The sequence below is a fragment of the Phaenicophaeus curvirostris genome, chromosome 1, assembly GCF_032191515.1.
Source record: "Phaenicophaeus curvirostris isolate KB17595 chromosome 1, BPBGC_Pcur_1.0, whole genome shotgun sequence".
Classification (NCBI taxonomy): domain Eukaryota; kingdom Metazoa; phylum Chordata; class Aves; order Cuculiformes; family Cuculidae; genus Phaenicophaeus; species Phaenicophaeus curvirostris.
This window is the reverse complement of record NC_091392.1, coordinates 74,231,963-74,259,487: the sequence shown is the minus strand read 5'-3', so window position 1 is coordinate 74,259,487 and position 27,525 is coordinate 74,231,963. Positions and strand designations below refer to the sequence as shown.

Here is a 27,525-nt window from a genome sequence, read left to right as displayed (position 1 = left end):
TTAAGTCCTTTCCTCTTGTACATCATTTTCCCTTTTGGTCCTAGAAGTTTATTACAGGGAGAAATTAACTACCACATTAGCATCCTTTCAGGAAAAGACTGACTTACAGTTTTGTTTCACTGCTGCATTTTTTTGCATCTCTACCCTGTAGTTTAACACACCCTTGGATGATCTCAAAGGCATACATTGAGAGTGGATAACTTCTCACACTTTTTTTTGTCTTTGAGCAAGGACTGTTTAAATTTACAAAGTTGATTTCTGTTGCCTACAAGTGGTTGAATATTCCATGTCTAAGAGACACCTTAAGTATTCTGTTGAATTTTTCCACTTCACCATCTTGTAATTTTGCTTGCTTTCTTTCCTGTGCTGTTGAAGAATATGATTATTTTTCTTTCTATGCCTGAACAGTTTCAACTTAGTATCTAACAAATCTTTTTTTTTTTTCAATCATGGATCTTAGGTCTTTGATGAGCTTTCTCTTTAATAAATATATTTATATAGTAACACTCTTTTCCAAAGGTAACATCTCAAAAAACATGTTTTATTTAGGCTGTTAAACCTAAATTTTTGTGAGGATGTTGAAACTACTTTTATTTTATATTCATTGGGGTTTACTAAAGATGGGTATTCAAAGGAGAATATATCATCAGTCCATCAGTTCAGTGCATACCTGGAACCAAAAAAAAAAAAACCAAAACCCCACATTATAGGTATTTTTTCCTTAACAGGAATTATTTGTAGAAAAAAAATTAAAGCCTAGAAAAACAAAAATCTTTTTAAGTACTCAATCATGTATAAACATATAACTAAAAACAAAAATACTTCAGCCAAACAGTATTTCAAAGTCTGATAGGTTATCCAGAATTACTAAACTGGGTCAGGACTGCAGCCTGCAGCTTCTACTGGAAGTTATGAAAGAAAAGATATGAAAGCTAGGGAGTAAAATAAGTTCCTCATTTGCTGAGCAATTTACAGCAATCTTTAGTATTTCATACTTCAGTAAGTGAACTTGGGAACTTGATGTGGTGCAGTGACTTTAGTAAAATCTTTGCTAAAATGTTTGCTTAATAACCTACACATTTGGATGTAATACCACTGTACAACACTGGTGACATGCAGGACAAGCCCTATTCCTCTCTAGAACAAGGCTGAAAGTAATTGCCTTATGAGTCCAGAAACCACTGGCAGCGCTGTAACATTTTCCAGCTTCTTAACTCCATGGGGAATCCAGCATCAGATAGTAACTATGAGAGGAATGCATTCCAGTTGTGGCTGGTGTTAGTGGGACCTGAGTACAGCTCTGAGAGCTGAATATAGGAGGGACTAGCTGCATTCAGCTCTGGTGCAGCTCATCCTGACTTACAACCGCATTAGGCAAAACCAGGGTTTTATCGGGTTCATCCTGACAGACAACCTGAGGGTGAGCGTTAGCTCATATTCCCTGGAGCCATCTCAGGGCATGGACTCCACAGTCAGGACAGGTCACTCAGAGACTTATGCAGCAAACACAGACTTTGTGTTGCTGAAAGTAGTGAAAGAAGGAGAATAATTTGGCCTTCAAAAGCATACAGTGAAATGCTTCTAAATATATAGGGGCTTCATGTATATTTAGAAAATGAGTTAGGTTTGAATGTTTGCAGCTCTGCATATAAGTGCCCTCGGATGTGCAAATTTGTAATTAAATAAGTAAACACAAGTGGTATATATGAGTCCGAACCGAATTCAGCTGAGTTGTACAATAGCACAGGATTCTTACATCAGCTCTAAAAAGTAAAAATGCTTTGACTTTCACGCTAGATTTGTAGTTACAGAAACTGGCAGTTACCAAATGGAAGGTGAGCTCAGCTCTTCATTTGTTAATGTAGGTGAAGGATGTCTTCATTGTCAGAAGTCAGAAATCATATTGCTACTGTACAATAATGGGTTCAACAAGGAACATCTTCTATGGAGAAGACTTGACAGGTTTGGAAATCAAAAACCATACATGGAGAATTCTGGCCACCTTTAAGAAAACCATCTTCAAGAAATTAATCAATACATTGCAGAATATAGAATATTATATTATATTATATTTAAATACATTCAATAAATACAGCCTGGTATCTGTTCTTATAGAATTAAACATTGTACGCAGGACAGGTGCAACAACACATTTCTGTCTTATTACAGGGAGGCTAAAGAAGTGTCCACTTGTGATTGCCCAACTGCACATCACAAAATGAGCTTTTTATTTTCAATTTGCAAATGCCTGTATACTGAAAAGCTGCACCTGTAGCATTTACCATTTTAAGCCTTTCCACCTGCTTTAAACACTGCACTTCTTTTTAGTGAGGTGGTCATGAATAATCCCAAAACATTCTCGTGTGCCACCAAATCACTGTCTGCACACCTGCTGCAGTCCAGGAGACTGCAACAATCAGATGTTGCTAATCGAGCCCTAAGTGATGCCCAAAGCACTCTTAAGGGGTTGCTGTGGGCCAGGTATGTCTGTGTGTCGTTTGAGTACAGGAAGCATGAGGATTCGGTATTCAATGGATTGCCACCTGCATCTTGCCTCCAGTAACAAGATTTATTCTGCCTGAAGATTTAGCTGGCTGAAACTGTCCTTAAGACACTGAAGTCTTCTTTCAGCCCATTTTCTTGCCCTGCCTTCATTTCTCTATCATATATTAGATTTTTACCTAAACACCCCCTTTTCAAAAGAAATTTATTGCCTTACTGTGCCTCCTCCATAGAATAAAGTTAAATCACAGTGTGTTATTACTACTGACGATCCTACATATCAGCTTCATATTAGGGTAAGCTTACTTAAAAGTAAGTTTAGTTTACTTTAGTTTAGTATAGTTTTTGACTAGCTTGAATAAATGCAGGCTTAATCACGGGGTTTTCAGCGTCCACATTCTGAATTGTCAGCTGGTTTTGAAAGATCACAGCTCGCCTAAGGTCCTCTGTCTGTAAGCAGAATGCAAGGATGATGCCACATGAACAAGAAACATGCTTACATGGATTGAACGTTCAAAGGGAAGGTCAAACCTCACCTCCTGCCCCTTTGCAAGCATGCCCAACAGATTCAAATTTATCAGTCTTATCCATAAACAACCCCGTTTTAATCTTGCTGGTAACAAGTCACAAACATCAGGAGCAAAAGTAGTGGTGTGACTCTTGCAGAGGAGATGTCAGGTCTTTGCCTGCAAAACCTAACTGCTCCGTGACAGCTCCCGTGTCTGGACACCAAATACCTTTGAGTGCTCTTAGAAAAGAAGCTGGAGTGAAGTCTGCAACAACTGATTTCAGTGGCAAATTTCTCAGCCACCTCAGGGGTCTGGATTTTCTCTTTTCTAATGATGGGAATGAGCAACACACACAGTTACTTGTACCTTTGTCATGAGTTCAAGTAGCTGCACTTTTTTCATAGTTTGAAACCACTGATTGATAAGAATGGTAGTAACTGGAGGAGTTCTATAGACTCTCAATACTTTGAGCCTTTAATGAAGTAGTTTTCTCGGATGAGAGACTGTTGTAAGCACTTGAGGGAATAAAAAATCCTTTTGTCTCCCATAAGAATTTATGGAAGAAGGGACATTTCTGTATGGTAGTATAAACTTATTCCTCACTGTGAGACCTGGATTCAAAGAGAAGTCTCGCGTTTAATCATAACGTTTTTCATCTGAATCGAAACAGACTGGGAAATAAACTCTTCTTAATGTCAAAAAACTGTTATCTAAGTATCTGAATATATACAATTCCAGTTTGTTATTTCATTTATTTATTCTGTTTCATACCTAGGCTTTTAATCTATGAAATTAATATGTAATATACAAGAGTAAAATGTACAGAAGTACCTTTAGATGTAATAATTTAAACCATTGTATTCAGAAAGCAAGATAACAAGTTTAAAGAGATACAAACAACTGCAATTCAATTTTAGCTGAAAAAGAAGTGGCTTTGCTCAATTAAACTTTATTTTAAAGATTGTGAAAATATCTTTTTTTTAGCTTTTTTTGTTACTTTTTCAATTAAAATTATTTTGTAAATATTGTTTTCTATGTTTTATACCTTAGAAAGGCCATTAATTTGCATTGACAGCAGCAGATACTCTACACCATGACTAAAAAGGTACTTTAGGAGACTGCGGTGGATGTGATCAGTTGTCAGATTTGTCCTTCCATATTACTGTTGCTATAATTTCTGCAGTCTCACTGGTGTCATAGGAAGAGTTTTCCAGGGCAGTTTAAGCTGCTAATTTTCATAGAACAGACTCTCAAGTATCATTCTGAATTGCTTGCCTTTCTTCATAACATAAAAAGAATATGTATTTTAAAGTTAGTGCTAGTTCTTCTTTCATTGTTAAGATAAAAAACAACACAAAATTCAGAAATAAAAGGGAATTCAAAAGATTATGCCCAAATATAGTATAAAGACAAGGAAAGGTATGGTATCTCAGCGTGCCTAGGCAGCAGTGGAAGTAATGAAACCTCACGTTGGATGGGATCATAGAGCCCTTTTTAGGCAAAAGTGCCACTGGGGTCAGTGGTGGTTTAACTTGCATAAAGTTCACTATGATCACGTCCACCATCCATTAAGCAGGAATTTCTGGTAGACTGGATTTCAGGGGAAAATACCTGAAGTGTAATATTGGTTTCTGTATCAATTTGCTTTGTGTAAACCACTGAGCAAGAGTGACATGTTGAACTAAACCCTTGTAGATGCTGCTGGGACCTCTAAGCTTTATTACCAATGTAAATTATGTACAAACAGCTATTTCCATATGAAATGTACTATGGTAGTTTAGAGCAAAGATAGTGAATAACTGTACAAAATTTGATACTTAGAAAACAAAATACAGTGGTCTAAGCTTTACCGATATTTTAACGATGCTGTCAGATTTGTAGTAGAAAATGTTGTTGTAAATGTACCTTATAAGAAAATACATTTCCTTTTGCCTCTGTATATTAATAGCTTTGATTTCTATGTCAAAGCTCAAAATGAAGCATGTAATAAAAATTTTGTTAAAAACACTTTCATAATAAACAGAAAATGGAATGGATACCCCTGCCTGCTATTTATTTGTGTGCATGGAAAAGGCTCCATGCACCAATGTAATTCAGACAGGAATCAGAAGAGAGCTTCTCTTTTTTGATAGCATTTACCTATTTTCATCTAATTTTCATCTTTGGGCAACAGAGAGCTTTTTCTTTGTCATTGAACAACTGGAGCTTGTGAGTGCTGGGAGACGTGAGTTAAGTTCTTAACAAACAGACCAAGATTTTTTTTCACAGCAAGAAGAAATCCTGCCTGCAGCCAAGTACCACATCACCAGCACCCCTCCTGGAGCTTAACCATTTCTTTAAACAGCTTTGACATTTCTGTGTCTATCTCATGCAGATGCCCTTTCCCTCTATTGAGAAACTGTCTCAAAGAAAGAAAGAGACAGAAAGCTTTCTTCCATTGGTTGCCTGATGGACTGTTTCCACGACAAGCTGCCACAAAGACTGGTGACTTCCAAACTCACCTGCTGCTTGTCCCACTGAGGACTACATTGAGAGGAAACTACGTTTGCACCCAGAACGATGATTTAAAAAGAGATTAAAAGTGACCTTTCCCCCTGCTGCAGAAAAAGTATATTTGACCAGGCCACCCTTGCTGCTGAATTCTATGATGACAGGTACACTTTTGTGGTCCAGGATTACAAAGCAAGTAGCCTTTGTACAATCAGTGAAAACAAGTGAAACTCCTGATGCTGGTAATTATGAAAATGGATGATGACAGCCTGACAGAAAATAGATTATCTGTAGTAACATCAATAGTTCAGTTAGATCTGATTTAAATAATCTTTTGCAGTATAAGTGCAAGTTGTCAAGGGTACACAGCGTGCTATAGGAGACAAAATCAGGGATGTTATTAATTCAGTCGGTAATATCTGGTAACAGGTTTGCCCCTCAGCAGTGCTTGTTAGGAGACGAGCACAGCCCACAGAGTGTCAATGCTACAGCAGCCAGCTACTGTAAAACAGGCAGGAAGCTTCATCCACATCCCAGCACGGTGTGTGATGTTCTGCTGATACTCTCACAGAAGCAATTTGTCTTTTTAAGAGAAAGCATTTATCATCTGACAGTGTGCTCTACTGATTTTATATATGTTGTAAGTTACTACCAGCCTGACTGGTGACTCTTGGTGTCGCTGACAGGTTTGAAAGGCATGAGAGAGACAACTATGTTCTGACTGGCTGCCAAAAATCAATCACTGCCTTTTTCAGCTAGTAGCAATCCACTTATGTAATATGGGTAGTTATCCTTGTTACACTCCAAGAAGACAGCATCACTTTTGTTAGACTACAGACAGTGCCACGGTATTCAGCTGTCTTTATAGTTTCAGAGCTTTAAAGAAGTAATAGGAAAAGTCAGCTCTTATCAAAGACAGAGAAAAGCTAATCTCAGAAGATCCTGATGGTCATTAGAAATCAAATTAATTACTGGTAATGAAGTATCTGTATAAGGGTGAAAACCACTGAAAGTTCAGCAGTCATGACAATGCACGTTTGAGTATAAGACTAGAGTTTACTAGAATAGGCATTGCCTGGTGAGAATTGCAGAGGATCTGTTCTTATTTCATATCTTTCCAAGATTGCCCAACAAGCTCATAAAACGTAATGGCTGATGAACAACATTCCTACATGACCTGGCAGGGAAGTGAAGGCAGACTGGGCATCAATTTATTTTTCTCTTTGTTCAGCCATCAATATTGACTGACTCCTGGTGTCACAGAAGGGGTCTGTACTGTATGGTCATAATCAATGGCTATTTTTGCCTCTTAAAAACAATATCTAAATGGGCAGTCAGCTGTGAATCACTGGCAACAGGTCTTCAAACCTTAAATCTAAGTTGCAACTAGACATCATTCCCAGAGCATTTTCAGGAGACATTCCCCTGCCCAAGTCCATTTTCTTTCTCCCTCTGTTTTAGGTGGCCAGGCTTGAACTCCTACAGCAGATGAAACTAACTATAGGTTGCAGTCTGCTTTCTGCTGCCCCTGTCTGCGTCTTGCTGCTGCTGTTGCTGCCTTGTGCTCCAAAAAATTTCCTTCTGTCACATTGGTAGCCAGGCAACATAAACAGAGATGCAGTTGCTCTAAGTAGCCACAGAGAAATTTTGCTACAAAATGCTTAAAATATAAATCAAGAAAAGTACCGTAAATGCCCATCTCTGCACTTTATCCAATATGGTATTTATTTAGGAGTCAGCACTACTACCACCACAGGGGATTTTTATCATCATTTGAGGAGACCCCTCACTGACTAGCTCTGGAGAGCCCCATCACTGCCCGAGCAGACGTATGCTCAGCACCTGGCCTGTCAACATCCTGAGCCAATCTAGCATGAAGGTGACACACATACCAATTGTCACCTCCACTGTGTGTCTGCTGACACATGGTGAGGTACACTACACTCCAATGGCACTTCTTAACATGTAGAATAACGTGTAGAATAACATCACCTCCAGCTCACTTGCATTGTGTGTACAGCAGTGTTCCTACGTAGTGGTCATACTTGTATGGAAGTACTATATTAGACAACATGCTACATATGCCTAAAGACGCAGGGAAGAGCAGAGATCTGCCTTTCTGAAGACACCCAGACAAACAAGCAGCTTGTGAGAACCTGCAGCAGTGGCTGTGGAGGTGAAGCAGGATGTCCTGGGACTAAGGGCAACATGCTGGATTGCCTACATGGATGTGAAATGAGGTGAAGATCCTTGGAGCTGCCGAAAGAGCTGTTCTATCATATTGTATCTCTGGTATGAAGGCAGCCTCTGTCCACCATAGTTCTGCTTAAGCAGTGAGAGAGCATCTTTGAAATTAAAACCCCCACATTTGTCAGTGTGTGTGTTATGTCAGCTCATAATATAAATGCAGTAAATATGTTTCTGGGGGGATACAATGAGTAAAAGTATTGTTTGTGCTAGACAATTTGTTTGGCTTATTAGGCTTAAGACACAGATCTCTGCCCAGAGACTGAACCCAACCTGCTAAGATCATTCATAGAATCATAGAATCACTGGGTTGGAAAGGACCCGCTGGATCATCGAGTCCAACCATTTCCATTAATCACTAAGCCACGACCCTCAGCACCTCATCCACCCATCCCTTAAACACCTCCAGGGAAGGTGACTCAACCACCGCCCTGGGCAGCCTGTTCCAGTGCCCAATCACCCTTTCTGTGAAATATTTTGTCCGGATATCTGGCCTGAACCTCCCCTGGCGGAGCTTGAGGCCATTCCCTCTTGTCCTGTCCCCTGTCACTTGGGAGAAGAGGCCAGCACCCTCCTCTCCACAGCCTCCTTTCAGGTAGTTGTAGAGAGCAATGAGGTCTCCCCTCAGCCTCCTCTTCTCCAGGCTAAACAACACCAGCTCTTTCAGCCACTCCTCATAAGGCCTGTTCTCCAGCCCCCTCACCAGCTTTGTTGCTCTTCTCTGGACTCGCTCCAGAGCCTCAACATCCTTCTTGTGGTGAGGGGCCCAGAACTGAACACAGTATTCGAGGAGCGGTCTCACCAGTGCCGAGTACAGAGGGAGAATAACCACCCTGGACCTGCTGGTCACACCGTTTCTGATCCAAGCCAAGATGCCATTGGCCTTCTTGGCCACCTGGGCACACTGCTGGCTCATGTTCAGTCGCTGTCAACCAACAGCCCCAGGTCCTTCTCCTCCAGGCAGCTTTCTAGACAGACTTCTCCTAGTCTGTAGCACTGCACAGGGTTGTTGTGCCCCAAGTGCAGGACCTGGCATTTGACCTTGTTAAACCTCATGCCATTGGACTCTGCCCAGCAGTCCAGCTTGTTCAGATCCCTTTGCAGAGCCTCCCTACCCTCCAGCAGATCCACACTTCCTCCCAGCTTAGTGTCATCTGCAAACTTGCTAAGAGTGCACTCGATGCCTTCATCCAGGTCATTGATAAGACATTGAACAGGGCTGGACCCAGCACTGAGCCCTGGGGAACCCCACTTGTCACTGGTCTCCAGCTGGAGTTAACTCCGTTTGCCACCACTCTCTGGGCCCGGCCATCCAACCAGTTTTCCACCCAGGAGAGTGTGCGCCTGTCCAGGCCAGAGGCTGACAGTTTCTCAAGCAGAATGCTGTGAGAAACTGTGTCAAAGGCTTTGCTGAAGTCCAGGAAGACCACATCCACAGCCTTTCCCTCATCCAGAAGGTGAGTCACTTTGTCATAGAAGGCGATCATGTTTGTTTGGCAAGACCTGCCTTTTGTGAACCCATGTTGACTGGGCCTGATCACCTGGTTCTCTTGCATGTGCTTCATGATAGCACTCAAGATCACCTGCTCCATGACTTTCCCTGGCACTGAGGTCAGACTGACAGCCCTTCTTGTAGGTTGGCACAACATCAGCCAGCCTCCAGTCCAGTGGAACTTCCCCAGTCAGCCAGGACTGTTGGAAGATGATGGAAAGGGGTCTGGCAAGCACATCCACCAGCTCCTTTAATACTCTTGGGTGGATCCCATCCGGCCCCATTGGCTTGTGTGTGTCTAGCTGGGCAAGCAAGTCTCTAACTGCCTTCTCTTGGATCATGGGAGCCTCATTCTGCTCCTCTAACTCCTGGGTTTGTACACACAGGGAACAACCTTCCTTACTATTAAAGACTGAGGCAAAGTTGTTTATAGAAAATCTCATCAGCTGCTTCTTATTGGCTGGATGGTCTGTAACAGACTCCCATCACAATATCTGCCTTCTTGGGCACTCCTCTGATTTTAACCCACAGTCATTCAGTCTCATCCTCACTGTAATGAAGCTCAAGGGTATCAAAGCACTCTGTAACATAGAGGGCTACCCCGCCTCCTCTCCAGCCTGCTGAGATCATTCATCCACCTGCAAGCTAAACCTCCATGGATTTCTTTTTCTCCAGGGCTTTTTTTCAAACTCCGTGCTCACATGGGCACCCGTAGCAAGATAAAAACATGAGTTTCCCTCCTCACTCAGGTGCCCATCCAGCCACACAACAGGACAGTGCAGCCCCACTGTCACACAGTAGCCAGGGTACAGGAAAGAGACTTCATATAAGGCCGCTGATGGACTCCAGCTGACGGATGAGTGTTGCAGATCTGACTAAATTTGGTGCTTTATTTTTCTCCCCTCCTTCTCTCAGTGGTTCAGCTTCTAGCCATGGCACAAGCACAAAAAAGTTTTCCTACAACTGTACATGCAGTCCTTGTGTGCAGCAGCATGCCAGGACATCACTGCTGTTTGAAGCTCCAAGCTGATGACCCCACAGCTGTCTGAGGGGTTTACCTGGCTCATCACAGGGTCTAGCGAACAGCTGTCTGCCTTCACTGCCTCTGCACAGGTTTCTTGCCAGGTGAGTGCAAAACACAGTCAATACTGTCTGGAGGATTCTTGCAGTTAGAGGGATGCAGTTAAAGGGATGCAGTACCTTCCCAAAAATATACCGGTCCACAAAAGCAGGTAAGCAAAAGCTACACACAATCACTGCTACTTTGATGCAGAAGAATACATTTGGCATTCTTATAACAGCATTTATAAGATTTTTAGGCTCGCAGACACAGCCGTGATAAAGTACTTACAGCAAATTATTTTTCTCTCATCTAAGCCCCCATGTCAGCTTTCCATGGTCTGGTATTACTGTTGAGAATGTTCTTTATTTGAAAACAAATGATTTCTTTGATAATATATTACAGCATTTATTGTAAAATGCACCAGGAATATGTCCCCTCATCTCCTTTTTGCTATTATGTTGAGGGTTTCTTCTGCCCCTTACATTCCTCTTTGGAAGAAGGTTTCCATGAGATGCTGCCAAAGAGGAAGTTTCTGACATGAAACAACAGGAAAATAAAGTAGGGAATGCGCATGAGATCTCTCAGGATCAGATAGCCATGAACATGCTGGCCAGAAACTGGCAGCCTCACAAAACTTCGTAAAACTCTAGCTGGAATCGTTGAGAGGGAAATGCTGCTTCGCATCTGCTAACTCATGATAAATTTCTTCTACGGGCTTCTACAGGGCAGGAACTAAATGAGGTAGTGGCAAGTAGGTCACTGGGACTGCTGTGACAGAGGCACAAGGTCTGCATGGGGTGGCCCCCTGCAGATAGTGCCAGAAGGCTAAATCCTCTTATTTTAAGCTGGGGTGGTGCTATCACCCAGTAAACTCAGCCTTCCTGAGATTTTTTTGCATTCTCTGCAAATACTGATGTAAAGTAACCCATAAAATTTAATAAGCACTTGGCCTGAGTAAGAACTGAATTTTTTGGGCACCGTAAATTAGTAACTCTTCCTGAGAAAACAATCAAAATAATAGACTGTGGTAACCTTTTCTGTACAAAGACAATCAACCAACACCTGCTTTCATAACAGGAGGCTGACAGTGGTATTTCTGGGCTACAGGTCTGGTATCACAGGTGATCTATGGTGCAGAATAGGAATGACTACGCCCAAAACCCTTACTGTGGCTGAAGTGGTGATGGGGCAGTAGCGAGTGCTGAACTCCACTCCCTGCTCCAGGAATTACTCCTGTTCTGGAAAACCAGCAAAAAAGTGGGGTAGGCTGCCAAGTTGATTAAGATCACAGTAGGGAACTATTGGACAAAATCAAGGAGTAGCCCACGTGCTGTTGCTTCTGTGTCATAGGGTCTTACCTACTCTTAACCCCCATGATTCTGTGTTGGAGTTTATCAGCCCCCAGACCTGCAAACAGACTGGAACCACAGGCAGCAGGCTGGCAGCCAGAACTCCTGCCCAAAGTGAGGTGGAAGTGCAAACAAGCACTGAGAAAGCACCAGCCTACACTTGGCAAGAACATGAATTATGTAAATCTCACGTTGGAGCAGGATCGTGTTCCCCTGGCCTCTGGAGAGGAGGGTACTGGCCTCTTCTCCCAAGTGACAGGTGACAGGACAAGATGGAATGGCCTCAAGATCTGCCAGGGGAGGTTCAGGCTGGACATCAGAAAAAAAAATTTCACAGAAAGGGTCACTGGGCACTAGAACAGGCTGCCCAGGGAGGTGGTTAAGTCACCTTCCCTGGAGGTGTTCAAGGGATTGGTGGATGAGGTGCTAAGGGGCATGGGTTAGTGTTTGATAGGAATGGTTGGACTCGATGATCCAGTGGGTCTCTTCCAACCTGGTTATTCTATGATTCTATAATCAATTTACTTCTGCTCAACAAAGAAATGACAATGCATCCCACTTTTTTTACTTGGTCTGTATAGGGAAAAAAGATTGTTGGGGATTTTTTTTAGGTAATGATAAAGTTTGACTTAAATATAAAAGTATTATATATTTTCTGGGAACTTTCTTATTTTTATAAATTCATCTGCCAAAAATGAAGTAAACAAACAACCATTTCAAATTAGAAGTAATAAACACTCCCAACTCGAGACAACATGTAGTGTAGTGAGTAAAATCTATGCAAATAAACAAGCCGTGTAACTTGATATACTCGACATAGTCGGTCTAGAACTGTATCACTTTGTGTGCATAGATAATACGCCATCAGGTCTATGGCAAAAACAGAAATGAGGGAAGGGTGGTGCTGGGAACCTCTTTGGTAAGCAGGATCCTCATGAAGACTGGTACATGATCCTGTCACCACATTTTATATTACTATTGCAAGATTGCCACCACAGCCATCCGCTTTTTCCAAACTGCAGTATTAGCAAAAAATCCTCAAACTCAGAGTAGCATGGCAGAAACCCGGTCAAGGTACATTGGAAATAAAAATGGTTTTTTATCGTCTGCTATTTAATCAGGTAGGTCTTCTTAGTGACATCCTAGTAAAGCCTTTATGCTGGGGAAGGGTGGGAACACAGCACGTGGTGAGGCAGACACAGTCTGCAAAGAGGAAGATTTGCCTGCACTGACTGTTCAGCTATCTGGTCTGAGGATTGTGCTAGATCTACTGGCTAAACGCAGAAACAGAGACACACAGACACACGCAGAGACACACACAGGCACACAGAGGCACACACAAGCACACACACACAGACACACAGAGAGTAATTTTATCAGATGCTGTGATTTTATCAAAGCTTAAGGGCAAGAGGAGAATGAAAGACAGGCAGAAACACACCTGTTCCGTAGAATAAAGCCCCCTCAGACGCAGACACGCACAGACAAAGACACTCACACACAGAGAGAAACACACACAAAGAATGATTTTATCAAATGCTGTGATTTTATCAAAGCTCAAGGGCAGGACGAGAATGAAACACAGGCAGAACCACAACTGTTCTGCAGTCTAAAGGCCCCTCAGACACACAGACAGAGACAGACACACGGAAACACTCACACACACAGACACACACACACAGACAGACATGAACAGACACATAGACACACACACAGATACAGAGAGACACACACAGAGCAATTTTATCAAATACTGTGATTTTATCAAAGCTTAAGGGCAGGAGAAGAACAAAACACAGTCAGAACCACATCCGTTCTGGAGAATAAAGACCCCTCAGACACACACACACAAAAATAGTAATTTTATCAAATGCTGTGATTTTATCAAAGCTTAAGGGCAGGAGGAGAATGAAACAAAGGCAGAATCACACCTGTTCTGCAGAATAAAGCCCCCTCATACACACACAGAGTGATTTTTATCACATGTTGTGACTATCCAGAGTGTGACGTGTCCAGAGAACAGTGACAAAGCTGGTGAAGGGGCTGGAGAACAGGCCTTATGAGGAGCGGCTGAGAGAGCTGGGGTTGTTTAGCCCGGAGGAGGCTGAGGGGAGACCTCATTGCTCTCTACAAATACCTGAAAGGAGGTTGTAGAGAGGAGGGTGCTGGCCTCTTCTCCCAAGTGACAGGGGACAGGACAAGAGGGAACGGCCTCAAGCTCCGCCAGGGGAGGTTTAGGCTGGACATTAGGAAAAAAATTTTCCCAGAAAGGGTCGTTAGGCCCTGGCAGAGGCTGCCCAGGGCGGTGGTTGAGTCACCTTCCCTGGAGGTGTTTAAGGGACGGGTGGATGAGGCGCTGAGGGGCATGGGGTAGTGATTGATGGGAATGGTTGGACTCGATGATCCAGCGGGTCCTTTCCAACCTAGTGATTCTGTGCGACTCTACGTGCACCAAGGCTTCTAGGAGCCGCTGGAGAAGACGCGTAAGCTCCTCCCCCCTCATCCACATCCCCTTCCCCGGACTTGGCACCTCCCCCCCTCAAGCCGCGCGCGCAGCTCCCTTCGAGCCCCGCCCGGTTGAGAGGCGGGAGGCGAAGGGAGCGGTGTGGGGGGGGGGGCGCCATGTCCGGGGAAGGGGATGAGGATTTCTCGGCTTTCGTGGCCCTGCACGGCGCCGCTCTCCGCGCCTCGGGGGTCCCGGAGTGCTACTGGGAGAGCTTGTGCCGCAAGCTGCGTGGCGAGGTGGGAAGCGCGGGAGAACAGCGTGGTTTTGGCGGGAAAACAGCGCCTTTGGCGGGAAACGCCGCGAGGGGCCGGGGGCGGGGGGTCCCCCCGCCCCCGGCCCCTCGCGGCGTTTCCCGCCAAAGAGGCTTCCCTGAAGGAGGATTTCTCTTTCCCAGGTTGGGGTTGCTCCTGCAAGGGGAGGCTGGGAGGAAACTTCGGGGCTGTTCTGAGCTGGGGTAGGCGCGGTCTGGGGCTGTGAGGGAGGGGGAGGCGTGTTGTGCGCCTCTGGTTTTGAAAGGCCTGAAAACATTTGGGGGTCTTCTAAGTGGAGATCCCGGTGTTGGAGACGGGGTGTGTCCTGAAGCCCCTATCCCTCTTTGCCGAAGAGGGATTTGGGACATCATCAGGAAGAGTATTAGCATAGGATTGTGGAATGGTTTGGGTTGGAAGGGACCTTTAAGGATTCGTTTATTCGTTCGTAGAAAATCGTAGGATGGTTTGGGTTGGAAGGGACCGTAAAGTCCATCCAGTTGGCAGGGACACCTCCCACTGGATCAGACTGCTACAAGCCCCATCCAACCTGGTCTTGAACAACCCACAACTTCCCTGGGCAACCTGTGCCAGTGCCTCTCCACCCTTATGGTGAAGAATTTCTTCCCAATGTCTAGTCTAAATCTTCCCTCTTACAATATAAAAACCATTCCTCTTCGCCCTGTCCTTACTTGCCCTTGTAAAAGAGCCTTCCCCAGCTTTCCTGGAGCCCCTTTCAGTACTGGAAGCTGCTCTAAGGTCTCCCCAGAGCCTTTTATTCTGCAGGCTGAGCAACCTCAACTTTCTTGTCTTCTTGTCACTATAAAGCCTGAAAGCGTTTGGGGATCCTGTATCTGGAGATCAGCGTTGAACAGGAGGTGATGAACGTGTCCTAAAAACTTCAGCCCTCTTTGCCAAAGAGGAATTTAGAAAATTTAGAGTCAAGACATTGCCATATGTTAATATGTTATGGTTTGGCTTTTACCCGATCTTTCTTTTCTTCCTTTTTCCTGGTTCTGTTCACTTCCACACTGGTCTGCCCAGTTCTCAGTCATATATAACTGTGCAGAGCTAACTCAGTTAGTTTGTCTTTCATATGCATGAGTAATCTGTCTCAGGCTGTTTTCTGGGAGTGTTTTTGGCTGGTTGTTCTTTTCATTTAATACTGATCTGAGTTAAAGCTGTTCAGCTCTTTCAGAGAATGGGGATGGTGGTGGAGGGATGTTCTGGCAGTAATTAAAACAAGAACAATACAAGGACTGCTTTGTAGAGCATGTCAGAGCAGTGGTTCTGTGTGACTGTTAGACTGAATTTTGGGCAAGTTGTAAGCCTTTATGAAATTGCCACTCATAGATGCAGTGACATAAACTTGAGGACGTTGCCCTTCGTGAGTTTTTTTGAGTTCTCCCGTCATAGTCACGGCCAGATAGGGTACGGACCATCCATTTGCAGGAGCTTGAATGCTTTAGCTGAAGCTGACACCAGGAGTCTCTGAACTTGTCCCTGAACTGCCTGGGCTAAAGGGAATGTGAGGCTACAGACACATATGAGGATGGAATGTGTGTGGTTTTGCCTGCATTTTTAGCAACCCTTGGCTTGTTCCATGGAGCTTTGTGATGAGAAATGGAAGAGAAATGAAGTGAAGAAACAGAGTCATTTTGGACTAAGAGCTTGTAAAGCCACAAGTTGAATTTTGAAATCTTTTTCCTCTTTCACATGCGTAGCCAGCCTCAGTGGTAAGGGAAGCTGTCTTGGATTTGTTGGAGTAAAGGAACCAAGGAACTGAGGCAGCAAAGAGGCACAACCCAAAACTAGTTCTCTAGAACCTTGAGAGCCCTCCAGGGAGTCTGCCTTCACAAGGAAATAAGAACGAGGTGAACTTTCAGTCCTGGGAAGAGAAGGAGATCTGATGAGAGTCTCGAAGTATGGGGAGAAAAGACAAAGAGCAGTGGGTTGGTGCAGAAGGGCGTTAGGAGCAGTGGAGAAACAAGCAAGATGGGATGAGAAGTTTGAGCAGGAAGTATAGGACAGTGGGGAAGGAGAAGGGTCTGTAGTTTAACACGTATGTACAAGTAAACTAATTTCCGACTACCTGAATGCTTCTTTTCCCCGTCTCAGCTTTAAGGTTGGGATGGGAGGGAAGCATAGCAAGTTGTGGTATAGTCTGAGTGTTTATAGCACATGCAGTTAGGAAGGGTCTGAATATATTCCTGCTGCTTTCTAACTGGTTTGTGTCTGATACTATTAATAACAGGAACATATATATGACAGAGAAAATAAATCCTCATTAAGTCAAATTTATGCCTGGTGACAAACTTCCAGTGATATTATACCTCTCTCAACAGGCATATGTGCAAGTGAATCGGAGCGGGTAATATCTGCTGCTCTGCTTAAATAGGAAGGTATGAGAAGGGGTGAACTGGAACAGAAGGAAATAGGAGGCAGTATAAAGCTGTAAAGGAAACACAAAGTTGCAGATTGTTGCATTACCATATCACAGTATTAGTACACGGGAGGCAACTGGTAGACTTGGGAGTTGTGGTGTGATGTAATGCAGGTTTAAGATATGTGTCCTGTGGCTGAAATCCTTGCCTGTTACCAGCTTTGTGAGGGGTGGGGTGTGAAACTGAGAAAGTAAGAGAGAAGGATAAGGAGACCTGTAGTCCTGATTCTTTTACAGGGCCTGGGATGGGGAAAGGCAGGATTAAGAAAGCATATACCCTGAGGGGGTAGGCTTCACCTTCTGTTTAGTTTTGCTTGCAGTGGAGGCTGAACAAAAGTGTTCTTTTTACTAGGTATTCCCGTGTTTGTGAAGAGAGATATTTAATGATTCCAATGTGCTTAGGAAGAGAGATTAGGCTGCTGATGGTGCTTGTCCTTAGTGTTGCAACTTCGGGATTTTACCCAGAAAAAGAACAAAAGGATATGGAGAAGACTGGGATGTCCAGGGAGAATCACTGTGATGAGTGATATGGACTGTGATGAGTGATATGGACTGTGATGAGTGATATGGACTGTGATGAGTGATATGGACTGTGATGAGCTCTTGAGGAGGTAGAGACAAAGCTACAATACCTTACTTAGAACTGGATCATGTGGAGTGCCTGGAGGAAGGAACAGCATAAGGAAAGTGAAGGGGGCGAAGGGAAAGGGTGAAAACGTTTTGGTAGTCTAGGTAATAAAGAATAACTGCGGGGGAGGGGAGGGTGGTGGGCAACATGGAGTGTAGGATGACTTTCCTTGTTTTATGTGTGAAGGTGGGAGGAATTTTTCATTTGTCCTAACCTGTTGCAAAGATTAAAACTTTTTAGCATTGAAAGTTTGGATCTGTAATGCAGATTAAAATCTCTTTTACATCAGTACCTTTAGAACCCAGCCCAGGCAGCTGTTTTCCAACACACAGATGCTTCAACATACAGAGTGATTGCACCCTCCTTCCTATGTGTGAATTAAGGCCTCTGAGAAAAGTGGAGGCTTGGGTTTTTTTCATTTACCTTGAGATCTGCTGGAGCAGGTTTCTCTCTGAGAGCATTGTGTAACCATGAATTGAATTCGATTGCTCATTCAAAACATGGTATATCTGCTAGATCAAGAAACCTGCTTTTATTTATTTATTTTGCATTTAGCATTCAGTGCTATTGAGAAGCAGACTTTTCCACACTTCTGGCAGAAACACTTTAAAAAAGAAACCACGTATATGTGTGTAATAATTTACTATAACCCTAAAATTCTATTCCCAGTATAGTGGTTGCTTCTTATGTTACTAGAGAAACTGTGTATAATCTAGTTATAAGCCACAGAAATACAGTGCCTGCATCTAAATTTATTCTTTGGGAGTTTTTTTTCTGTTTGAGTCATGTGCTAAGTTGTGTGGTAGGCTTCTGTGTATTGCCACAAGATTTTTGTGTCCCCAAGATGTCACTGGCAAAGGACTGCTTAGGGTTTCATCCCAGTTAGAAACAAAGGCTTTTAATTAATTTAATGCAGGAATGCATCATGATCAAACCACTAGACTTCATTTTCCAGAGCAGGGGAAGTCAGGGTATTGCTCAGAGGCTACCTGTGGCCTTCAAAACAGTTTGCATTGTGCCTGAAAGGAATTTACTAAAGATGCCTGTGCATTGAAATTGTTAGGACGTGCCTGTTTTGTTGTTATCTCATTCTCTGGTTCATTAAGTTTGTTAGGTTGGAACGGCATCTAAATATGAAGAGAGAATGATTTTTGCCCAAGCATGTTTCACTTGCAAACAGTTGTGCTGCCAAAATTTTGTTGCTTCCCCTCTGCTGTCATCTAGAGATCATTACTTATTCTGGCGGAGTACTTAATACGAGTTCGGCCTATTCTGCTTCAAGCAAAAGTGTGAGGTTTTCACGTTGGTGGCATGATCTTATCCAGACGCTTCTTGCTTAAGGAGCTTAAGTTTCCTTTAATGGAGCTGTTGCATTAGTAGGTTCACGGTGTGACAGATCCTCTCAGAGGGAGGGAGGAAGACAGCAGTGTTGTCCACCCGCTCAACAGGTTGCATCCACACTGCTGACTAGACACTGCTGCCAAACCAGTCAGTTCACTACTGAACTGTTGCATTTTACCAATTATGAATTAAAAAAAAAGCCTCACAAAAAAAAAAGCTCATGAAAGTGGTCTTGAGCTGCTCCTCCAAGAAGTGTGAATTGCTTCAGATGAGGAGTACAGCTAATTGACTTTTTCAAGATTATAAATTCCCAAGGAAAAATATTTTTAGCATGATTCTGCTGAGAAAGTGTTAAACGTGGACAGTTTTTGTTAACTGCAACTGCTACAATCTCGTGCAACTGGTGTTGGAGAGAGGCGTCAAAACTTCGGCTTAGAGGATTTGGAGTCCCTTCATTTTTAAATCTTGAGCTGATATTTAATTAAATGCAAAGCCAACAGATTTCCATGGTTGTAGGAGGATTTGGTACTAACGTTCATCGTGGATGTTTGGTGAATGGGTGGAACCCTTGGCGAATGAAGGCTAATCTCCGAGTCGGCAGCTGGCCCACCTCATATCGCTGCTTTTGCAAACTCCTTAAAACAAAATGTCAAGTGTAGAAAGCATACATGCTAGTAGCAAGTGTCAAGTGGACTTCAGTGAATTACGCTTGTGGTTTTAACTTTCTAATGACTGCCAGGCACTTAGCTGCTGTTTCTTCTTCTAGCTAATTACCTTGATGAGGACAGCAGCTCTTGATCCAGCAGCAGGAGCGCCACTTCGAGGAGGACTGGAATGTGTGTGCCCCAGTGCACGTTTTTCTGCCTGTCTTGGTCCAGGATTAGCGCTTGCGGGATGAGACAGATCAGGGAGCTGATCCAGCTGGGAGCTAACCTGAAGAAAATAAATTGTGGGCACTGTTGACAGCCACAGAAGGAAGGACTCTTCCTTTTTCTGGGACTTGCCTGTGGTTACCTCAGCTTAGAGTGACTACTGATTGCACAGGCAGCCAAGCAGAGACTTAGAGAAATGTTGGTGGCTACTCCTGTAAAAGGAGGCAGTCATGGTATTGAGTAATGTTGTCCTCTTGTAGAAAACTGGAAAACTAGAAATAAATAAGAATTGCTAGCTATTTTGATGCCTGCTGAAGTAGGTGATACCAAGTCTGTTTCTAACTTCTTAAAAAAATGCATATTAATTTCCAGTGAGGTTTTTGACAAAGTAGTTTTCTTTACCTTAAGAAAAACATATACAGGGAATTAGCCAATATGTTATTGGCTTTTCCTCTCCCTAGGCCCAAAGGAAAAATGTCTTCCTCTGATTCTCAGAAAGGAATTTCAAGTACTTCTCAACTTTGATCTGGTCTATGATGTAATGCTATGGTTTAAAATCTGAAATAGGTGTTGTTTCCTCATCGCACTCTTCCCTTGCTGGCTGTCTCTGGGCGGCTATCTGCTTTGTCTAGGTGGCTTTGCTTTACAGCTGTGCGTTTGATTTCTCCCCTTCCTTGTTGGGGCTTAGCAGAAATAATTATCATGAAGGAATGCTCACTTGGACAAATAAATCTTATCACTGCCTCTGGAATTTTTTAGTTTATAAGTCATTAATGTTTAGAAGTAGTGAATTCTAGTAACATGGCATCGGAGGTGTCACGCCCTGGATCAAAATGTTTAAGGCAAAGAAAGAAGCAAAGTTGGGCTGTACAAGAGTTTAGGTGTATCTGGGCTTGGCGTGTTAAACCAGTAACTCTAGAGGTCACGCTTCTAGGTCTTTCTCCCTCTCTGCTATTTTCTAGCGAGATTAGATTGAGACATCTGATTTGTCTGCTCCTGTCTGGCTCATTGTGAGTGAATTTGGAAAGTCTTCTGAGACTTTATGTATTTTTTTTTTCCTTTTTAAAAGCACATGTTCATTTTGAAATCATGCCAATTGTCTGCAGAGTTGTGGTTCTGCAAAAGATAGTCGAGCCCACCATTTGGCAAGATTTTTGCAGAAGGGAAACTTTTGTAGTGACCTTAATTTACGTAAGTTCTGGGTCAGGATGTTATGTCTGTAGTAGGGAAGAATATAAAGAAATCCCTTTCAAAACATCAGTAGAGGTAAGTGTATACACACCCTACTTATCCAAGGGTAAGTGAGCATGGGGAGTTCCTTGTGAGGGAAAGAAGCCGGGGAGAAACGTGCTATGTTAACTGTTTCAGAATGTGAGTAGTGAAGGCTCTTTTTTTCAGGGGCCTTAATGTACTTTACTATGGTTGTGGAGCCTGGGTTTTGTTGGACTTAGATTGTTAATGTTAGCAGAGTTGAGCAACAATATTCTGTTTTCAGCTTCTAGAAGTCTTTGAGTTAAACTAATAGACAATCATCAGTAGACCTATTAGTATGGAAGAAGCCAACCAAGCTTCCTGCCACTATTAGCTAAAGAAACTTCACAAACAGCTCTGTTAAAATGTGAAGAATAAATGCTGCTGTTCACTTATCTGTTAAGTTAAAAATGCCAATTTTTATCATATTCCAAGCCAAAATTATCTACAAGTGCCTTTCAGTGTTGCATTAAGCATATTGGGTTCCACCTGGACTGACTGCTTGATACTTTGTGCACTTTTCAATCTCAGGTATTTGATGCTGGTGACTACTTTGGTATAATGCAAGTAGAAGAGGTGGATGAGGAGGAAGAAGGTGATGAGGAAATGGAAGAAGAATTTAAAAAACCAAATCCTGGAAATGAACCTTGTTTCAAAGTTATAGTAACAAATGAGAATGGGCTTCAAGCCTCCAATCCCAATAGGTGAGTAGTGATTTCAGAACTGGTGTTCAGTCTTAAACCCTAAAGTGATTCAGACAGTTTGCTTTAAAAATTGTTCGATCCTATTCAGAAATCCTCCCTTCTTACTATAAGACATAGCTGCCTGTTGGAGAAATGATGCATGCTGTCTTACACTGGGTACTAGGAGTACAGGTATCTTAATGTTGTTCTTTTTAAAATCACGTGGAAAGATGCTTAGAAATTGGTTTTAGTAAACTGAGGAAGAAAACATGGAAAAGGCAACCTTGAGATGAATCATGCAGAAAGAAAACAAAAGCATTTTATTAGCAAGACTGTGCCCTTGGGGAAAAAAAAAAACCTGAATAAATAATTGTGACCTGCACAAATCACAGGCTAAGGAGGTACTGAGAAGCTTCAAAATAATGATCCATGGACTGATAAATTTCCTCCAGTTGGCTAAAATATGATTCAAGAGTGGATCTTGTCAATGCATGCTATGCATGTATATATAACTAAATACTTTACTTTTGGTACTTTTGGCTTTCTTCAGAATCAGCTCATCTGTCATGAGTATGAGACTAGTATGCAGCTATAAAACTAGAAAACAGTTGCTTAAGCTGTGTTACAATGCAGTTTTTTCTGTTCTTATTGTTTTCAAACATAAAGCAGGCTATTTATCATATATTCATAAGTGGCAGTGAGATAAAGTCAACTCTGCTGGGTATTTAAACACAATTCCCCCTGTAAAACTTCTTTTGCCAGAACTTTCATACTTCTTAGGTCTTAGGCAAAATATACAAAGTCTAAAACAACGTAGAGCATAGGTGCGTGCCTTTACATGGCTGCTTTAACCTAAGTAATTGCCTTTCTAAATCTGAGAACACGCTTAGATTATAAAGTTCGAAATAGCTCCTGTGGTAATCTTGAGCTTCTTTGCAGCATTCAGATATGTGGGAATGTAGGAGCAGAACATCAGCACACCTGCTTGCTGACAGATTTCGAAGGAGCCTGACTATAGTGTTCCCTGGAGTCTTTAAAATTAAATGAGGTTACTTCACATGTGGAATCTGAGATACAATAGTTGTTCAAGGATACTCGGTGTACATGAAAGCAAACATGTTTTTAACTTTCTGAAATGTGTAGTGGAGTGGGTTTGTTTGGTTTGTTGGGTTTTTTTAGCAAGTAGAATTCAGATTCTCCTCTTACTTGGTTCAATAAGAGGATTGAACAAAAATGTGGATAATCCTTCTGTTTGATTAACTACGTGTTTTTCATAAAAATCATGCAGCCTAAAAGGAGTTAAACTTTTCAAGGGAAGCTTGTGCCAGTTGTATATGATTTTGGTTTGGGTCAGATCGGTAATTCTTCTAAAACAATGCATTTATTTTCTAAAAAGGCTTTAAGGGGAGATGGGAGAAACACCTCAAAAAAAAAAAAAAAAACAACAAAGAGAAACAGTAAAAAAAAAAACTGAAAAATGTAATCCTTTTTTTTCTTTTGGTAGCAAATCATACAGGCTTATGCTGTGATCAAATCTTTCCACCTAGGTTTACTGATGGTAGATGTTACAGAGCTCACGCCCAAAAAGATCTGCAAATACTTTTGCAAAATAATATGTTGTTTTCCTTCTTCAGACACGAATATCAGGTTGATGCAGTGATATTAATGATGAAGAAATTCTTGTGTTTCCAGCCTTTAAAAGGAGCTGGGCTAACAAACTGAGTGCCCTGTTCTGTTTGCTCCTCGTTTTCATGGAAATGGATAACTAATGCACAACCCGGTTTCTAGAACAAAAGCAGAGTGTTAAACTACTGCTGGGAAGTTGTTCCTAAAGTGTATGTACTCTGGGAGTGACTTTGGGAGTAAAAGAAGATTCAGTTTTCACACCGCCTACAAGGAAGTGTAGTTCTTATTCTCAGAACATTTGGCTATAGGTATGTAAAAATGTACCATAGTAACGTTACCAAAATTCTCTTGAAGCGTTTTCCTCATTGACCACGCCTGGACGTACCGCGTCGAACACGCCCGCCAGCAGCTGCTTCATGTACCTGGCTTGTTGCACAGGATGACGAACCTCATGGGAATCGACTTTCACGGAGAGGTCCCAGATGAGGGCATTATTGAGCAAGTGTTGCGGGAAATGTGGAAATACAATCAGACCTACAAGCTTTCTCAAGGGGTGAGTCGTAAAGCCCAACTAAGAAGTTCTGAGCAATCCTGAGTAAAGACATCCCAGTACACAGCTGTTAATAAAGACACGTTTTCATTTAAAAAATGTCCTTTACAGGCATTTCAGACTGCTTCTGCTTGGAAGGAGAGCAATGCTTTTTAGGGCTAAAATGCACAGCGACTTGCTATCAGCTTTCTGATGACAACTTTGAGGGGGGGATTTATAGGGAGGGAAGGGTCTGCTGCATAATAACGGGTCTAGGAGGGGGAGATCTGATTTTATGTTACGTGGGGTTTTCCTACTCAAATTTTCTCATAGTGAAAGAAAAAACATCCCATGAATCAACTGTCTTGCATAGAAGTGTGTGTCTCAGCTATGCTCGCCCGCAGTTTTCCTCACCTGTGTAGAGTGCTTTTCATATCAGCAAGACAGCTACGCTGTCCAGTAACTTCCTGTTTTGTATTTGGCAACTTCCTCTGTACTGTGTAAATGTTAACTTGCGCTCGGGTGAGAACAAGCTAGCTTTAAGATAGAGCGTAAATGTTACCAGCCATAGCTTTCTCCAAGGGCTGCTGCTTTTAAGTAATGTCGATAAGACCACATCAGGTTTGCTCCCTCTGTCCCATGTGGTCCTTCAGCACTGTAACAGCATGTCTTGAGCCTTCAAATGCCTTCAAGTGCATACATGCCATTTTTGAGGGAATACAACCCTCAGGGTTCAGTTAAAAACCCTTTTGTTAGGGTCTGCAACGTAGCTCCTAGGCTGTTGCAAGCTTCTGCATTAAAGAGTAAGAAGGTGAATTCCTTGGGCCAAGCCCTATGGAGAATAGACAGGACCAACCCTGGTTGGTGTGAGTGTGGCCAATCTGTACCTGTTAGGTCTTGGGGTTGAAGTTGTTCTCTGGGGTGGTATGTTTTCCAATTAAGCAATCTGCTTAGCTCGCAGTAGTAGCAGACCTCAAAAATCCCCAGGAAAGGGATTTGTTGTGACTGCTTTCTCTTTTTGTTTGAATAAAAGCAAGATCTGAGTAGTATCTTTCCATGTTTCTGCCCTTTGTCTTTGTTTCACATCTTGTTCTTATGCGTGGCTTGTGAGTCAGGTGGAACTAACTATCTGTGTTACCACTTGAGAAGTGATTTCCTAGAAGACTGATAATTCAGCATGTAGCTGAACTTGTCTTCTGTTCCCCCTTCTGCCACTGGGGTGCTTGAATATCCTAAGTTTAATCTCCATGCTCCTTTTCTGCCTCTGTAAAAAGGAAGCAGTAGTGCTACTACACAATGTAAAGTTTGTTCATTTATTCAGGATTTTATCATGACAAGTGTTAGAGGAAGGGGTATTTTGATGATGTAACCTCAGCAGTCTCACACTCAGCTTTTGTTGCAGAAGGCAGTTCTGATCTCCTTCACTCTTAAGTTGTAAACTTGAAACTCCTTTTAGCAAACTGATTCTGATAGAAACTGAAGGATGGGACACTGCAGTTGACATTGGAACAGGCTGTTCCCATCAGTGGCTGGATGCTAGGCTGGCTTAGTCTCCAAGCTGCAGGGATGAAAGTGTTACTCTACCTAGCGCCTGCTCACAGTCTTGGCAAGTGTAGGGAACAGAAATGGTGTCGGGAGTCCTGCCAGTGCCTTCTGTCTTGTACTTTTCTAGCAATTAGTAAGTGCAGGGTGTCTCACTCTCTTTAATCATACAGACTGCTGAGGAGAAGGTTCCCGTCTGGTACATTATGGATGAATTTGGATCACGCATTCAGCATTCAGATCAACCTAGTTTTGCAACAGCACCTCTATTTTATATGCCTCAACAAATTGCTTACACTGTTCTCTGGCCTTTGAGAGACCTTGAAACAGGGGGTAAGTGCGTGTCTGAGTACTTTTTTTTATGCCTACAGTAGAGGACAGGCCATAGTATTACAAATCATTAAACACTTCACAGCAGAACAAATATTTCAAGACCAAAATTACTATGTATTTGTAATGCTAACAAATGTAAAAGTTCTCTGCCTGGTAAGTCCATCATTCATGTGAAATGGAGGCCTTTATCAGTCTAAAAATGTTGTTCATGTTATTTTGGTAGACAACTTAAGTCTTGGATCATTGTCTTAGTGAAATTACTGATTCAATCATATGAGACTTTAAAAAATTCCTTAAAAGTCTGTCTGTAGCTTTCAGTCAGAAAGTCAAGTACTGGAAGTTGAGAAATGCCAGGCCAGTGGTTTACTTCTATAATCTTGGTGGGGGGCTACCTTATGCCCCCATCATGTGGAGGTGGTAAGCATCCAGCTGTCTGAATAAGCTGATGTAAGTCAGATGGTTTCAGACTAATTTTTGCATCATAAATAATACTTTTTTAAATGTAGTTCTTTGTCTAGTTTAAATAATAAAAGTTGTGGTATTATTAACAGTCCAGCTGTCAATTGTGTGATAAGCCATGAGGAAGGTGGTTTCCAAAGGTTCTCTTTGTTTTGCTGCAGATGAAGTGACTCGCGATTATGCTTATGGGGAAACAGATCACCTGATCAGGAAGTGTGTTTTGTTACCATGGGTACGTAATGAAGTGTTGGATGTCAACTGTTTTACGCCAGAGCCGTCAGATGAGCATTACCAGGTATAATTTTAACAAGTTAATCTCATTTTCTACCTTTTTTTAAAAGAGGCAGTGTCTAAAGAACATTGTAAGAGTTATGATTTTGCTTCTTTTTAGGCTTAAAGTTTGCATATAATATTTAACTGATTAAATACTGAAGCAACACAAATAAGCTCCAGTAGTTTGTGGTAGGTCGACCATGCCTGGGTGCCAGGTGTCTGTCAAGCTGCTCTGTCACTCCCCCTCCTCAGCGCAACAGGGGTGAGAAAATAATGGAAGGCTCATGGGTCAAGATTAGTACAGCGAGATTATTCAGCAATTACCATCACGCGCAAAACAGGCTCTACTTGGGGAAGCTAATTTAGTTTATTACCAATCGAATCAGAGTAGAATAATGAGAAATAAACCTACATCTTAAACACCTTCTCTCCACCCTTCCCTTCTTCCCAGGGTCAACTTCACTCCCAATTTTCTCTGCCTCCTCCCCACCAGTGATGCAGGGGGGATGAGCAATGTATGTTGCAGTCGGTTCATTACACATGGTCTCTGCTCCACCCTCCTCCTAAGGATGAGGACTTCTCCCACTCTTCCCCAACTTGACCGTGGGGTCCCTCCCACAGGAGACAGTCCTCCATGAGCTTCTCCAACATCTGTCTTTCCCACAAGCTGCAGTTCTTCACAAACTGCTCCAGTGTGTGGGTCTCTGTGGGGTCACAAGTCCTGCCAGCAAACCTGCTCCAGTCTGGACTCCACTCTCTTGTGAGTCTACAGGTGCTGCCAGAAGCCTGCTCCAGTGTGGGCTTTCCCAATTGTCACAGCCTCCTTCAGGCATCCACCTGCTCTGGCATGTAGTCCTCCATGGGCTGCAGGAGCACAGCCTGCCTCACCCTGGTCTTCACAAGCTAAAGGGGAGTTTCTGTGCCACTGCCTGGAGCACCTCTTACTCCTTCACTGACCTTGCTGTCTGCTGAGTTGTTTCTCTTGCACTTTCTCTCTCTTCTCTTCTGCTGCGGTTTTCTTCTGCGCAGCAGCGCAACTGCTGATGCTGGTGAGCTCGGCCTTGGCCGGAGGCAGGTCCATCTTGGAGCCAGCTGGCTGTTTCCTCCAGGGACACGAGTAGCTTCTCACAGAAGCCACC

General features: G+C 42.8%; 2 protein-coding genes across 6 annotated transcripts in view; both read left to right on the top strand.

Moving 5' to 3' along the window:
• Positions 1–20,716, top strand: part of SCUBE1 (signal peptide, CUB domain and EGF like domain containing 1) — a 222,042-nt gene extending 201,326 nt beyond the window's left edge. For all 5 annotated transcript variants that reach the window (XM_069863916.1, XM_069863906.1, XM_069863897.1 and 2 more), the window contains one exon: positions 20,706–20,716. The gene's annotated coding sequence lies outside the window, so the exon portion shown is untranslated. The remainder of the gene's footprint in view (positions 1–20,705) is intronic.
• TTLL12 (tubulin tyrosine ligase like 12) overlaps positions 14,250–27,525 on the top strand; it is a 30,243-nt gene continuing 16,967 nt past the window's right edge. The window contains exons 1-5 of the mRNA XM_069864092.1: positions 14,250–14,394; positions 21,473–21,645; positions 23,605–23,803; positions 25,495–25,654; positions 26,275–26,408. Coding sequence (XP_069720193.1) covers positions 14,275–14,394; positions 21,473–21,645; positions 23,605–23,803; positions 25,495–25,654; positions 26,275–26,408 — 786 coding nt within the window. The 5' untranslated portion in view covers positions 14,250–14,274. The remainder of the gene's footprint in view (positions 14,395–21,472; positions 21,646–23,604; positions 23,804–25,494; positions 25,655–26,274; positions 26,409–27,525) is intronic.